The sequence below is a fragment of the Stegodyphus dumicola genome, chromosome 10 (assembly GCF_044657685.1).
Source record: "Stegodyphus dumicola isolate Sdum_Otavi_A_Nest chromosome 10, ASM4465768v1".
NCBI lineage: Eukaryota > Metazoa > Arthropoda > Arachnida > Araneae > Eresidae > Stegodyphus > Stegodyphus dumicola.
The window spans coordinates 90,653,704-90,669,383 of NC_140777.1; the positions used below are offsets into that span (position 1 = coordinate 90,653,704).

Genomic DNA, 15,680 nt, shown 5'->3' on the forward strand with positions numbered 1-15,680 from the left:
GAAAACTCTTCTTGCATATTAATTAATTACTTATCTAACAGAAGAATTAATCTCAGTAGATGGTAAAAATGAAATGAGAGGGAGAATGAGAAATGGATGGCATTGTGATACTGGCACGGGGAATCACAGAAATGGGCAAACTGCTGGAGTAAATAACTAGAAGATATTCTGGACTAGGAACTGATGAGTGGTGGACATCCCTTACACTGGAAAGAGGATTGTGGGTCCACCAGAAGAAATGAGCGGGATAAGATGCTTCGCTCAGCTGTCAAAAAAAAAAAAAAAGGCGGTACCCAGTCAAAATAGCCCACAACTTTGCTGGAAAGAGTATTGTGGGTCCACCAGGAGAGTAGACTAGAAAGCTTCACTCAGCTCCCCCCAAAAAAGGGGTACCCAGTCAAAATAGCCCAAGACTAAACAGCCCCAACAAACATAACTATGACAAAATAGCCCTGAAGTAATAGCTGAGCCTAATTATCTAAAATTATATTAAAATATATTAGTAAAAATTAATTTTGACAGTTGAAAATATCCATAACACATTTTAAAAATTTTGTATGGACATATTGATAAAAATTCTAAATGCTATTTGGTAATTCTCTACAAGCCTTTAAGGTTTCTGTTCCTTATCACATTCTTTACAAAAATTACATTTCAAGGTTTTGTGAAATACTAAGAAAGTCCATATGTTCCATAATTTCCCACTATGTATGTGCAACTGAATGGCTTCCAAGTGTCCAATTAGTTGCTCATACCTAGTTTTGCTAGCACCTGTGTTGCAAGTACCTGCAGCAAGGCGTGCTAAGCTGATTTCAATCTAATCTACTAGAATGCCCTATGCCATCTTTCTACTGAATTACTTGTCCTCAGAAGACCATTGATGATGAACTCATGAACATTTCATACATGCATCGTTAGTGTGGTTGCATCTTACTTGTCCTATCTTCCCAGTAATCAATAATGGGGTCTAGTCTGGGCAATTTTCAGTTAATTCTTCAACTACTCTGATAACATTATGCACTGGTACAAAACTCAGCACTAACAATATTTTTATATAAACACGCACATTTTCATTACTTATGTAAGTTTCTGACAAATTCAGTTTTTGCCATTAGAACTGTTCCAGATGAAGCAAACTTGCAAAATGTAATTTTGTAAAGAATGTGGCAAGAAACAGAAACCTTAAAGGCTTGTAGATGAATTGCCAAACCACATTTAGAATTTCTATTATTATGTCCATATACAATTTTTAAAATGAATTCTTTATTAATATTTTCAACTGTAAAAATTCATTTTTTACTAATATTATTAATTTTATAAAATTATATAACAAGGTTAGCCGTTACTTCAGGGCTCTTTAGTCTTGGAATATTTTGTTGGGTCACAAAAAAAGGACATTACAGGAACCAGCATCTCCTTCTGTAGCCACGTCTTAGCTGGGTTACAGCATCGGGTTTTACGTCTACAGTGAGATATGTTTAGTTTACTTTGGCATCTTAACTGAGTTACAGCACTAGGTTTTTAACTCTGCAGCGAGATTAGTTTACGTTGTCTTTTTTTTTTTTTTTTTGTGTTGGAAGTGCCGCTTGAGGATGGCACACAGAAGGAAGGCAGCCAAATCAACAGAAAAATGTGAGCTCTCCCCACCTGCAACCTGTTTTAAAGAGTGGAAGCTACCACATTTCAGAAAATGACCCAAAAGAAGGGATAATTTTCAGCACCCATACCAAGAACAAATCAATAGAAAAATTTCTACTTTTCCGTTATTTCAATTCAACCTCTTTTCTCCTTGATGCCATCCAAGCAAAAAAAAAAAAAAAAAAAAAAAAAAAAAAAAGTAACCCTTTTTTGCACGCTTTCCAGTCCTTCAGAAACTGGATGTGAGAGCCAGATTAAACCACTTAATGAGTGATTTTGCTTAAAAACAGATTTAAAAAGTAGCTTTTGAAAGCCAGAAAAATCCTCGCCATTTCTAATGAAAATATATCTTATTTGCAAATAATTTCTCAACTAATTCACTTATTCTAACAAATATAATAAGTTCAACACAAAGGCAAAAATTTACTGTATACTGTGTATAAATTTCAAACAGATAAATCAATAATTTTTATTTTAAAATTGCAAAAATTACTTAAGATGCATGTCACTTAATTGAATTAAGCTAAAACTAAAAGCCAAATATCTGACTTTTCAAACTAAAGAAAACAAATAAATTATTAAGATTCCTAATTCAAAGGTTACTTAGTAAATTTAATCATTTGCGCTACGACTAAACCTCCCGGTTGCAGTGCAGTGCGCTATAATATAACAAGTGGTAAAGTGTCTCATTTACGCCGCTCCGCATCTACAATCCAGAGCTGTAACTAGAGAAATAAACAATCTCGTTTTTAGGCGACATGTGCACCACGTTATTTTTATTTTTGCAATAAATGCCTATCGACGCGGTGTTCATGTCGCTCGGGGTTTCAGACAAAAGCATCTCGACGTGTGTGGCACGTCTTTTTAGCACAAGTGGTTAAGTGTATAGCTGAATTTGGAAAAAGATTTTAATGAATTAAATTGACTACACAACATTACATTAATATCAAGAAATAAGAAGGTGTTAATTATAGCAGTGTACAGTTCCTGGGATTTATGCCCAGCATTTGATACAAATGTTAGGAATACTTCTGTTGGTATTTCACACTCTTGGACATCTCATGACAGTTGATAAATGATCTACACGTGAAATGCTAAGTGTTGAATCCATAATTATGGAGAAATATTCAGTTGTTTTTACATTGGCAGATATAATTCCTCTGTACTTCGTACATTCAAAAGATAATTTGTTTTACTGCTACATGGTCTCCCATAATTCTTTAGACACTCTTTCAAGACTAGATCAAATTCATTCCATTGTTCCATTATCATTAAAAAAATCTCACTGTTACATGATCCAAAAACTTCATCAGAACCTCTAAACTTTTTTTATGATGATGTGGTATTCTAAAATTTCCATTCAATATTTTTCTTGAGAAATCTCTGCATTTAGTACGTAGTTTAAATTCTTATTGAAAACATTTGAGAGCATGCACAGAATTTTTCTATTTGTACCATACGTGCTGTTCTTCGCATTGTTTCAGGTTTTTCCAATCACTGAATCCTTTATCTGCAGAAAAGGATGCATCCACTTTGGATAATAAATGACAAGAGCCATAGTAAATACCACCATTTGTTTCAGGATAGATTAGCCATTGTTCAGCTGGAAACTTCATCATTCTGAAGCTTTCTTTTGATGATTGTTGAACTCAAAAGACACGTTTGATCTTGTTAGTGTTGTCCTGAATTCTGAAAATCAGACCCGCCTCATTTGTACATATAATATCTATAAGACAGAAAAATAAAAGAAAGAAAACAAGTGATAACAATAAAATTATGTGTTTTGAATGAATTTGGACATTTCTATGATTCTAGTTGAACTCTGATATACGAACACAGGTTAATAATCACACAGAAACATGTGAATTAAAAAAAGGTATCAACTTTTAACACAGAAAGAATTTCCCTATTGAAACAGCTTCTTTGAAGAAAATATGCTCTTACAATAACTTGAGATGAATAAAAGGAACTGAAATTAAAAAATATTACCGCCCTCCGAAAAAATTCGAATTATAATCCAGAAGAGCAATAATTTTATGTATTTTGGTCAAATGCGGGAAATCTTTCAAATAACACCATTCATTGTCATTTAAAATGAAAAATAAGCAAATCAGATACACTTGCGAGTATCTCCAATATGCAATTAAATAATTGGCTTCTATAGCCTGTGGTAGGCACTATTCATAGTATGGATCACTAAACACTGTACTTTTGAATTTGTAGATTCAAGGGTGTTAATTTAAATTTAAAAACTGTGAATCATACCACAGAACGAGACTGCAGTGGGTGGTATTGGTAAACTGGATAAGAGAAAAGCATGGCTCACATACAATGTATTAAAGTAAAGTTTAGTAAATGATGTCGTAGGATGTGCACATATGGATATAGTGCAGAAAAGAGAATGCAAAAGATCTTTGAACATGATCTCGGAATAGGCATGGAGTAGGACACATTAGATTGCTCTGTTGGTGACAATCCAATCTGCAAAAGTGTAGCAGTGGCTGCAAAACGGACCCTGGAACAAGTTATGTTTTAACCTGGGGAAATCTGCAAAAGGAAAACAATCTACTGAAACAAGTACATGGAAATGAAGCTATATCATTAAAGTGTTGTTAAGCTGTATCATTAAAGTGTGTTTATGAATGGTTCAAATGCTTTCAGTGCTACTCAAAGTGATAGGTATACAACTTTCTGTAGTGGCAAAAACATTGAAAAAGTGAAGATGGTGTTAGCCTCAAAAAGCAACAACACATACAAGGATGCTCTGGCAAGTTTACTGCAAAGGCATCTTTTGTGAACATCAAATATACTTATGGCTGGCTACTGATTACTTGTCCATGGTAATGCTCAGTTACATTTCTTCCTTGTTTTAAAAGTTTGTCCTCAATAATCCACTGTATTCATTTCATCTTGCTCCAGCAGACTTTTTTTTTGTTCCCACATCTGAAACAAGCTCTTTGGATATCCAGACATTCAAAGCTATATCAAAAGGTTCTTCATATAATACCAAAAGAGGACTTAGCCCACAGTTTTCTAAAAATGATGACATTATTTCAAAGAATATAAAACTTTTTTTTTTTTCCTAATTTAGGTAAGAATATTTGTTTATGAACACAGCCATTCACCAAACTTTATTTTCATTACCATGTATGATAGTTTCTTATATAAATTTCTTAGAACTCATATTGCTGATTTCATTACAAACATTCATGATTCAAATTTTCAACTTTATTTGCTAAAATAAATGTTTACATTAATTTTATATATAAAAAGTCTTAGTGCAGGTGCTGAAGAAAAATGCAAAGAGCTTTCATGTGCATAAGGTGCTTGAATTTTTATTATGTCTTAAATTAACAAGATTTTAAACATAAATTCTGAATACCATGAAGTAAAATTTTTTGATTAAATCCAAAGTTATCAGAATTTAAATTAATTTTAATTTATGGAAATACATATTTTCATGTTTCAGCCAGTTATGAACAGAAAAGGATGAACACCCATTCTCAATAATTCTTTACACAGCGTTTAACTATTTTCAAGAAAAATTTTTTATAATCTTTTTTAATCAATCCATACTAAAATTCTGCCCATAATTTTTTGTGACTAGGGAAATGAAAATTTGTAAGTCAAATGCAACTATTAATATGCATAACTATAATAACTGAAATGACCCAACAAAAGTATAAGGTAATTTAATTATTTTCTGAATAAAATAAATGTAAAAGGCTTTATTTAAAGAAATTCAAATATAGCTAATTTCCAAAAAAAAAAAAAACTTTTATACAGAAATTTGCATTTCGTACAAGGTATCATCATTTTCAATCTATAAAATATATTATTTAAATTAATGCAGGCTTATTCAATTACTTTAATGATATCATCAGTAATGTCATCTATGTTAGAGTCATTGATAACAATCATAAAAGTTTCTTCACTTTTGCCATCTGCATCATCTTCAGAAGGCCCATTACCATCAGCTTTAATCAAAATCTGATCACCGTTCACAACCCATGAACTGTTGTCCAGGTTAGAAGCAGCGTCTTCTGAAGAACCACTGCTGTCTGTTTTAATTAAAATCTGATCTCCATTTACTACCCATGAATTATTATTTACATTAGAAACAAAGTCTTCATGACTTTCTGAAACTGATACCTCATCATCTGTGGTAGATGGCTCAACAGATTCAAAATGATCTGAAATAACACTAGAATGTCTCAGTGCGTGTCTTTTATAACTTCCTAACTGTAGGAACTGCTTTCCACATATATCACAGTTATATGGAAGGCAACCTGAATGAGTTACGACATGTTTCTCAAGATTTCCCAGTCTCTTGAATGTTTTTCCACAGTATTCACAAGAATGTGGCTCTTCACCATTATGTATAATGAGGTGCTGCTTTAATCCAGTTTCATGAGCAAAACATTTCCCACACACATCACATGAATATGGTTTTTCACTAGTATGGCAAAGTACATGTTTTCGCAAGTAACCAATTTTCGAAAAAGTTTTCCCACAAACTTTACAGTTCAATGATAGTTCAGCTTCTTCTTCATGCTTCTGTATATGACGACGCATACCCCCTACTTGTATGAAGCCTTTACCACAGATATGACAAGAGTGCGGCCTTTCGCCAGTATGTATCATCTGATGCTTTTTCAAATCACTTAGCTGATTACAGGTACGTCCACATATATCACAGGTATGGGGACTTTGGCCTAAGTGAACCATTAAATGTAATTTCAAGTGATGAAGTCTATTGAATCTTCTAGCACATATATAACAACTAAATGGACGCTGTTCTTCTGGCATATGTATAATCAAGTGTTGCTTTAGCTGATTCATCTGATGGAAACTTTTGCCACATTCTTGGCAAGGATACAATCTCTCTCTCTGCATACTTTTGAATGTATATGAAAAAGTTTAATTAGAAACTAAATCAGCACATCAATTATTCCGATTCCATCATGTATAAACACCATTCCACTCCATATCCAGTTTTTCTTTCAGGATCTGAAAAATACAATATTATGCTTAAACAGAAAAAAATATATAAATAAACATTATTAGTGCATGCTATAACTGCATATTCTCGAAAGGAAAGAAGGATTACCTATACTAATGCATGTTATGAGCATATAAAAATATCTGAACATTTAGAAATGCATACTACTTCAGCTACTGGAACAGACATATGATGAAAATGTGCCACACCTTTGATGCAAATTCATGAAAAGGTTTGTGCCAGATTCATCACATACATTGTACAGTCAAAAGTCGTTAATCCGGACTCGTCGGGACTTCGGCGATTCCGGATTATCGATTTTTCCGGATTATAGATCATCAGTTAAAATCTGGTAAGATGGCATGCAGAAATTACAAAATTAAAAATATGAAACCGTAATTTATGAAATAAAGAACAATTATGATCTAAAGGGTATCAAAATTTACAAAAAGAAAAAGCTTAATATTTATTTGTTTACTTTATTAAACATTTCCTTCAATGTAAGTTGCTTCGTTTCATGAGATAATACTTTCTCTTTAATTCTATTAAACAGATATAATTTCTTGTTTAGTTACAAAGTTCCGCTGTTCAAGTCCTATAATTGCTGTGTTGAGAATACCGACTAATTTGTCAATCGAAATGTTTTCGTTTTCAATAACCTCTGGGTCACTTTCTTCACTATCCGAAGCGAATTATAATGACGAGGAACTTGATTTAAATCATATCAAAGACGGAGTATATCGAGATGAAATACTACACTTAGTACAGAATAATAAACCAAATAAAATAAAAACATCTGCTCTGAAAATAAGGATAGTGCTGACAGATCAACTTCCAATCCGCAGAGTGAAATTGATAAACAGATTTCGGATTTCAAAACATACTTTCGCTTTGTAGATACAAATTACATATTAGTAAATATATATCGGAAATTCTATTTGACATAATCTTTCTAATCTATCATAATCTAATAATGACGTTTCTGCCCCCCACCCTCTGCCGCAGAGCAGCGTGAAATTGATAAACAGATTTCGGATTTCAAAACATACTTTCGCTTTGTAGTAAATATATATCGGAAATTCTATTTGACATAATCGAAAGTTCAAGCTTACTTTTATAAAATTGCTCTAAATATAAAAAATAATAAGCCGTATCCAATTCGAAGATTAAGGAACAACGCAATCTGCAACTTTAACTGAATTAGATAACTTTAGCTTAGCGTATAACTCCGTGGTTGATCTTTACAATATGGTAACTGGTAGTTTGGCGACATTTTGGAGGCGATAAAGGTTACTACCTGGCCCTTTGGTAATAATGTGAGCAGTACTCAGTTCCGATTACGCATTATTTTGTGTGAGAGAAATGAGAGATCATGGGATATGTCATGTGATATTAATGGACGAATTACGGTTCTTTAATCGGAAAAGGGGGGAAATCGGGAAAAAATCTGGAAATTTTGTATTTGGCTTTATTCTGTGTTGTGTGAAACAATGTTCGTGAATTTTTGGATCCCATGGCCGTAACTAAAGTGAATTCGAAATGGGTATTTATGTATGTATTAATTTGATGTATGTGCTCATTTATATTTTAAGTAGTGTTTTTGAATTTAATTATATTTTAATTAAATGATAGTTATTTTGTGAATTTTATGTTTGTAGGAATTTGGTATACGTTTTAGTTGAAGTAAACGTGCATGGAAATAATTTAAATATCTGACAATAAGTATTTGTAATGGTTGCGGTATGAATTCGTTGGTGACGTGCATAATGTAATAGATGATTTAGAGGTAAAAGTTTTTGGATATTTTATTTATTTTATATGTGGAAATGTTCATTACTTTTTCGCGATCAGGTAATTTCATATATGTTCTTTTTACCGGGTTTAAAGATTGAGAAAATTGTCATGTATTTCTAATTTATGAGAAAAAAGCAGTGTACATGGATATAGTGAAGGGTGTGCGCAATGCCATTTTTGTGCAATTCTGGGATGTTTTTTTAAGTAAAAATAAGTCGACGTGTACATGGTTTAGTGATATTTTAATTAAATGATAGTTATTTTGTGAATTTTATGTTTGTAGGAATTTGGTACACGTTTAAGTTGAAGTAAACGTGCATGGAAATAATTTAAATATTTGATACTAAGTATTTGTAATGCTTGCGGTATGAATTCGTTGGTGACGTGTATAATGTAATAGATGATTTAGAGGTAAAAGTTTTTGGATATTTTATTTATTTTATATGTGGAAATGTTCATATTTGGAAAGGGAAATACTTTTTCGCGATCAGGTAATTTCATATATGTTCTTTTTACCGGGTTTAAAGATTGAGAAAATTGTTATGTATTTTCGTGAAATTTTTCTAATTTATGAGAAAAAAGCAGTGTACATGGATATAGTGAAGAGTGTGCGCAATGCCATTTTTGTGCAATTCTGGGATGTTTTTATAAGTAAAAATAAGTCGGCGTGTACATGGTTTATGTGTATGTGTTATTTTGAAAAACGCGTAAGGAGTATGGTATTGTGCACTTTTTCCCAATTTTGCAGTGAATATTTGTCATGATTAAGCAGTTTTGTTAGATAAAATTTCTAGCATAAGTGTAATTCGGCTAGTAGATTGTTGGAAGAAGTGTTCAGTAGATAAAAAGAAAAGAAACATGTCTTTACTTCGTGAAGACAAAATGGCGGCGGGAAAAAAAAATAGAGGGTTGCTGCAGAAGAGTTGGTCGCCAAATTTTCGCCAAAAAAACGCCAAGTTACCATAATGTAAAGATCAACCAACTCCGTTACACATTAAACGCGCATGCGCACAAACATATTCGCAGCTGTAAGGGTCTTATGTGCTCTCGTAAACGCCTATGCGCATGCGTGAACGCGACGCATGTGCAGAAAGTTTGTAGCTTTGAGGTCCGGATTATAGATCATTCCGGATTATGGGTGTCCGAATTAACGACTTTTGACTGTATTACTTAATGAAAAAACAAGGCTGTGGGTTAAAGCACATTTGAGCCTACGGTGAAAAAGAACCTAATTATTCTGCCAACTGGTTTGGGCATTCCATCTGTGAGGTATCTGACAAATTTCACACATCATGTGTCACTGTGAATGATGTAGTGCAGTAGAAATGCAAAGGAGTTATAAAATGTTAACACTGTCCAAGGAAGTCAAAAAATTGACAGAGATGCTTTTGATATGTACCAGTGTCAGTCTACCAAATTTTATTACAAATTACAACTGACTTAAGCATCTAGAACTGATACAATATTTGCACTATGGTTGGACTTCTTCCAGGAAAAAAAAAAAAAAAAAAAAAAAAAAAAAAAAAAAAAGGAAGAAATGAATAACAATTCACCTGTGATACTGCTGATCAAGATAGTTTACTAATACTAGTTTAACTTATTTGAAAGTAAATGTTTTATTATTTCAGGAATAAAATTATTCTCCATCAAAAGAATTTAGTAAAAAATGTGGTAGAGTACTTATTTATTGATTGGTGAAAAATTTCATTGCATTTTTAGCTCCCTAACATAAATAATAAATATATTATTACAATTTAAAATTTTATAAATGAATTAATTTTTTTAAAATTACATAGTTAAAGAATAGTTTTAAATATTTAAATGTGGCACTATTTCTACAATATTTTGTTTTACTTTTTTTTTGTCCACAAGATCCTTTTTTTAAAAAAATTCATCTCGAGAAGAATTACTTATCATCTAATGATTCACGATTTATAATTTGCTTTCTAGGAAGCACAAATTGGTTCCACAGAGGACATGGTACTATTGATCAAATCTATTTCACTGAAAGTTTAAGAGATGCAGTGGCGACTCGTAATTAGCACTGTGATACTGCAGCACCCCTTATTTCCACTTTTATTATTTTTAATATTTAATATAGTCTTTAATTCTTTCTTTATACTTTTACAATACATAATCCTTAAGCTTAATGTCAGTAGCCGTCCCCCCAGTTTGTTAAAAAGGTACGAAAGTCTGTTCGGAACTGCGTGCTTCACAGTTCCAGTGACATGGTGTTTGTCTGTTCTGCGCATGTGCACACAGAAAGCAGCACGCGAGCCAGGGAGAGAGAACAGCACTGTCGCTCTTGCAGTGCCGAAATTCTGGCATGCTGTTGGAAACATGATTTCTTTTCACTCCGCGCTTCATCATACGGACCAAAGCTCATGAAAATTTGCAACCTTTAAAAAATTGTCTTACTGAAATTCAATCAACATCAAATGCAGATCAAACTATTGCAAAAGCAAAAGGCATTTTAAAATATCTAAATGATGATAATTTCAAGTTTTAGTTAGAGCTTTTTTATCAGATTATGCCTCATGTACAAATAATGTATCACTAAATGCAATCCAGAGAAATTAGTGTGTTTAACCCTTTAACTGTTAAGTTATTTTGATGATTTGGGTGCACAAATTGTCAAATTGAACCAAATAACGTCTAACCTCTAACCTTTGAAATCTTCCGTAGAGTGCTGCCATCTATTGAATTGAGCACACATTAACTTTTCCCGAGAAACAGTCGGGTTTGACAAAGAGATGAAGCCGAAATAAACGTCTCTTGATATATATTCGGGTATAACAATACGATGCACTCACAAAAAAAATTACCCCGAGTAATACTCGGGCGTGACATTCTCGGGCATGACAGTTAAAAGGTTAAAGTTAATGAACTTATAACAAACTTCAAAACTGCTATTTTAGAACTAAGAAGCTCAAAGCACTGGGAGAAATTTTCACTGATGGCAGAAGCTAAGGAAATATGTGACTTTATACTATGTATTGATATAATGCACAGATATTCTTCCACTAAACATTTAGCAGCTGCTAAATTTTTTAACAAGAAATTCTTCACTAGTTTTAGGAATGAACATCCATCCGGCAGAAGGAATAATACTGACCACTGACACATATCCAATGATTGACAAAGAAAAGCTTGAAACTGAACTAAAAGTATTCTATTGTAGGTCTGATATCCATGAATACTGCAAATTAATTGAGCTACAGAAATTTATCTTCGAAAATAATCTAGATGATGTTCTTAGTGAAATTACAAAACTGATAAAAATTCTCTGGAGAGTTTCCATGACTACATCAGAGGCAGAACGCTGCTTTTCAACATTGAAAAGAATGAAAACTTTTCTAAAAGCACTAGGAATTCTGAAAGACTAAATGCACTTGCATTGCTTTCAAATAACAAATATTTCCTCAGTTGTCATCCAGAGATCAAGGAGAAAATTATTGATCTTTTCGCGTAAATTAAAACAAGAAGAATGGATTTCATTTTTAAATGAATACATTTAAAGATTGAACTGTAACAATTTAGGTTAAAGTAATTAAGAAATGTTAAATTTTTTTCTTGTAAGATTTCATGAAGTTTCAAAATAAATTTTCTTTTTATACATGTTTGTTTCCTTTTACACAATTTTAAAACAGAGGTTAAATTTTTTTGGAACAGCACCCCCACTAATTTTCACTATGAGCCACCACTGAAGAGATGCCCAAAACTTGAAGCCTATTAAGCGCACAATGGTAGTATTTTGTGATCTAATCAAGGTTTTTGACGACAGTGGTTTTAGGAGTTTAATTTTGGAAATAAAAAAGCTCAAATTTTAATTTGATAAATTCTTACTGCCTGTTGTTTATGTATTAGCAGAACATATGTTTAACTTCAACACCTTTAAATCATCACTAGACACCTATATAATTTCTTTTCAAATATTTATTTTAAGAGACATTTACTAAACTATTATAAATATCGAATTTACTTGGATTTTACCTTAGATCCAAAAATAAACAGCAGAATAAAAAAAAAAAAAAAAAAAAAAAACTGGCTGTAAGTAGAAGTTTAGGAAGCAGATGCTGCAACCCAGTGAATGACTTTTATTATTCCAGTACAGATATCAAACTGGAAAGGTGTTGCAAGACAGTTGCCCAATGACCTATTTTATGAAACTGATATTCATGGTTAGAGTTGACTTTAGGGTACCCCTTGTATTATCGAGAAATTGTTGTTTCATTTATCGCCAGGTTGTTGTCTCATTTATGACAACCTGAGTAGTTGAATGCTATGGAGAGGCCCACCAGCGGCCGAGCGGTAAAGTCGCTGAACACTGGTAGTTCGGTCCGAGGTTCGAATCCCGCGAACGGGCTGGCTGCATGGGCGTTTTCGTGGTTTTCCCCATGTGTAACGTGTATACGAGCCAGTTTCCCTTAGAAAGTCCTCCACGAAGGCATCCCTCCTCTTAGGCAGATAGCCCTCGAGGCTTTGCCATAATCACACACACACACGAATGCTATGGAAACCCTATTATAATGTAATTGGTTGCGGTGAATTTGAATCATGGGAAAAAATTTGGAGAGTGTGTGTCGGATTTTGGGTAAGAGCTTGTGTGTGATGGATTACCACGTTTATTTATTTTGTAGTTTACATGGTAAATTGGCTGAATATGGAAAGATTAATTTGAAGTTTCTGTAGGATTTGGAAAGGAAGGGGAAAAGAGCATTACTTGACTGGTGTGTGAATGAAGGTTCACTTAGTCACCATTATAAGATGTCCTGTTTTTAGGAAGGAAATGCGTCTGGTCAAAAGTCATTACAAAGGATATTTTTTACTCTTATTTTTTGAATTTATGTGGTGATGCCAGTACACAGATTCTAGTTCAGATAATTTTAGAAAGTGTTTGAATGCTGTTAAGGAACTGTGTTTGACTGAAGATGCGTAACTAAGGTAAGTGGATATTTCCTTCGTGTAGTGCTAAAATGAATTTCCTCTTTTACGTTATTTCATTGTTTGATTTAAAATGTAGTTTATTAAGATTATATATATTTTTTGTTGGCTGCTCCTTTGACTTTTTAAGTGAATATAGATCAATGTGTACATGGACAAAGTCAAGGGAATGCGCAATTGTGAAATTCTCTGATTTTTTTAAAGTGAAAATAGGTCAATATGTACACGGATGACATCAAGAAAGCACACAATTATATTTTTATGCAATTCCAGGATGCTTTTTTAAGTGAGAATAGGTCGATGTGGACATGGATACCAAGTTTGTGCAATTCTTTGTCTTGTTATTTTGGCTTTGTGTAGTGGCCATTTTTGCCCCAAAAATCACCACTAAGCAAGACAAAATAACAAGTCAAAGAATTGCACAAACTCGGTATCCATGTGCCGCCAAAAATCACCAAGGGGTATCCTAAAATATACTTTTACCATATTCAGCTAGTATATGGTACACACGGGATTTGGCGACATTATTACAAGTAGTAAATATGACATTTATCATGAGCAGTAAATGGGTTATTTTGGTGTTTGTGACAATTTTGAAAATCGTGCCAATGCCGTACCATATATTAGGATTTTACCCAGATATGATATGATATATGTCAACAAGAAATGAAGTAAGCTCATTTAAGTAAATTAACACACTTTTTAAGCACTACAACAGAACTTCAGACTTTCTTTCTAATTGGTCCAGTAATTGGATTGAATAAACACAGATTAATAAAGATGTACGGAATATTGAATTTTGATGTTGAGCCAGGTGTCATATTTACTTAAAAATAAGACTGTCCTTACATTTTAAGAAGCAAAAATATAGATAAATATGATGAGGCCAGAATGAAACCCCCTTTTATTTACACATTACTTGATTCGTTGAACAGTATTATTTTCTGTTGTTCTGTGTTCAAAAGTCTTCAAATATCTAGATCATTTCTATGTGATTATTACAAATAAAAAGATAAATATATTTTGTTATCATGGAAAATCTAAAAATTTTGATTATCTACGATTTATATATGTATGTACAAATATCCACATATTTAGAACAAAAATAAGACACATAAACGGATACTTAATAAACTTTTAAAAACTTCTTTCACACACACAAAAAGAATACTTTATTAAACACAATGGATGGGAGGAAAACACTATATTACATCTTGTAAACAGCATTTTAATGCAAAAGTTGAAATTTGTCTTTCACATAACTTACAGAATATGTTAAGTCAAGCACACTGATCTTCAAAATAACACAAATTCTTGAATTTGTTTAAATTTTTGTTACTGTACTAAAATTTTTACTGGAAACGAAATGAAAATGGTCCGATTATTGGTTAAGGCGAAAGATAGCTGAAGTGTCTAATAGAAAGGATGCCTTTATAAAGAGATTTATTCGGGAAACTGATCTGTATGAATGATGCACGTGAGGGAATTATAGACCAGACTTATTCTACAAATAAATGTTAAACCAGTGGGCAACTTAGTAGGCACATATCTCACACGAAATTAAAAAAACAAAGCAACCAGTGGGCAACTTAGTAGGTACATATCTCACACGAAATAAAAAAAACAAAGTATCTTTAATCTTAAAAAGTCAGCAAACTTGGAATATTACAGAACTTAAGATAATCATAAATTTTACTTATAATAATAATTTTCAAGACATCATTAATGTAGCAGTTACAAAAATAAACATTTCTCTTACAATATTATGACTGACTAATAAAGCAGATTTTTTCATCACAGGTACGAACTGCATTATGAAAACAGTGCAAAATCGCCCCAATATACAGTGAAGATTATACTTACAACTTTCTTATAAAACATTTTTATTAATGTCTTGATTCATAAAAATTAAAATTTCAAAACATACATAAAAATTACTGCATTTAACAGAATTTATTGATTGCATGTTCAGTACATGTTATCGCACCACCATTTTGATATTTGGGCATGGGTTTCATAGTTATAAATGTAAAAAAAAAAATGCATACTTTTCCATTATTTACAAAGCACATGAGAGCTTACCTGTAAATACGAAAAGTCTTCTGCTAGAATCAATATTATAACTTTCTACTTTTCAACCTGGTAACACCGATTTACAAAAGATACGACCAGATTCACAGAACACAATAAGCAAAAATGGTGATCTGCGCGCTTAGATTGAAAATGCAGTGTGCTTATTAAAACTTCTGAAAAATGTTATTTCATAGAAATCATAGTTGTATCTAAATTATTAAGGCAAAAT

At 32.4% G+C, this 15,680-nt stretch overlaps 1 protein-coding gene across 2 annotated transcripts; it reads right to left on the bottom strand.

The window, feature by feature from the left end:
• Positions 1-5,315: 5,315 nt before the first annotated feature.
• On the bottom strand, positions 5,316-15,616 carry LOC118198002 (uncharacterized). Of its 2 annotated transcripts, none has more exons than XM_035369588.2 (2): positions 15,461-15,616; positions 5,316-6,648 (listed from the first exon to the last, which is right to left on the bottom strand). In XM_035369588.2, exon 2 carries the CDS (start codon positions 6,532-6,534, stop codon positions 5,494-5,496), a length of 1,041 nt encoding a protein of 346 aa, XP_035225479.1. In that variant the 5' UTR covers positions 6,535-6,648; positions 15,461-15,616; the 3' UTR covers positions 5,316-5,493. The 2 variants fall into 2 exon arrangements, with proteins under 2 accessions (XP_035225479.1, XP_085681368.1); XM_085825242.1 differs by lacking the exon at positions 15,461-15,616 and adding an exon at positions 15,242-15,355.
• Positions 15,617-15,680: the final 64 nt, after the last annotated feature.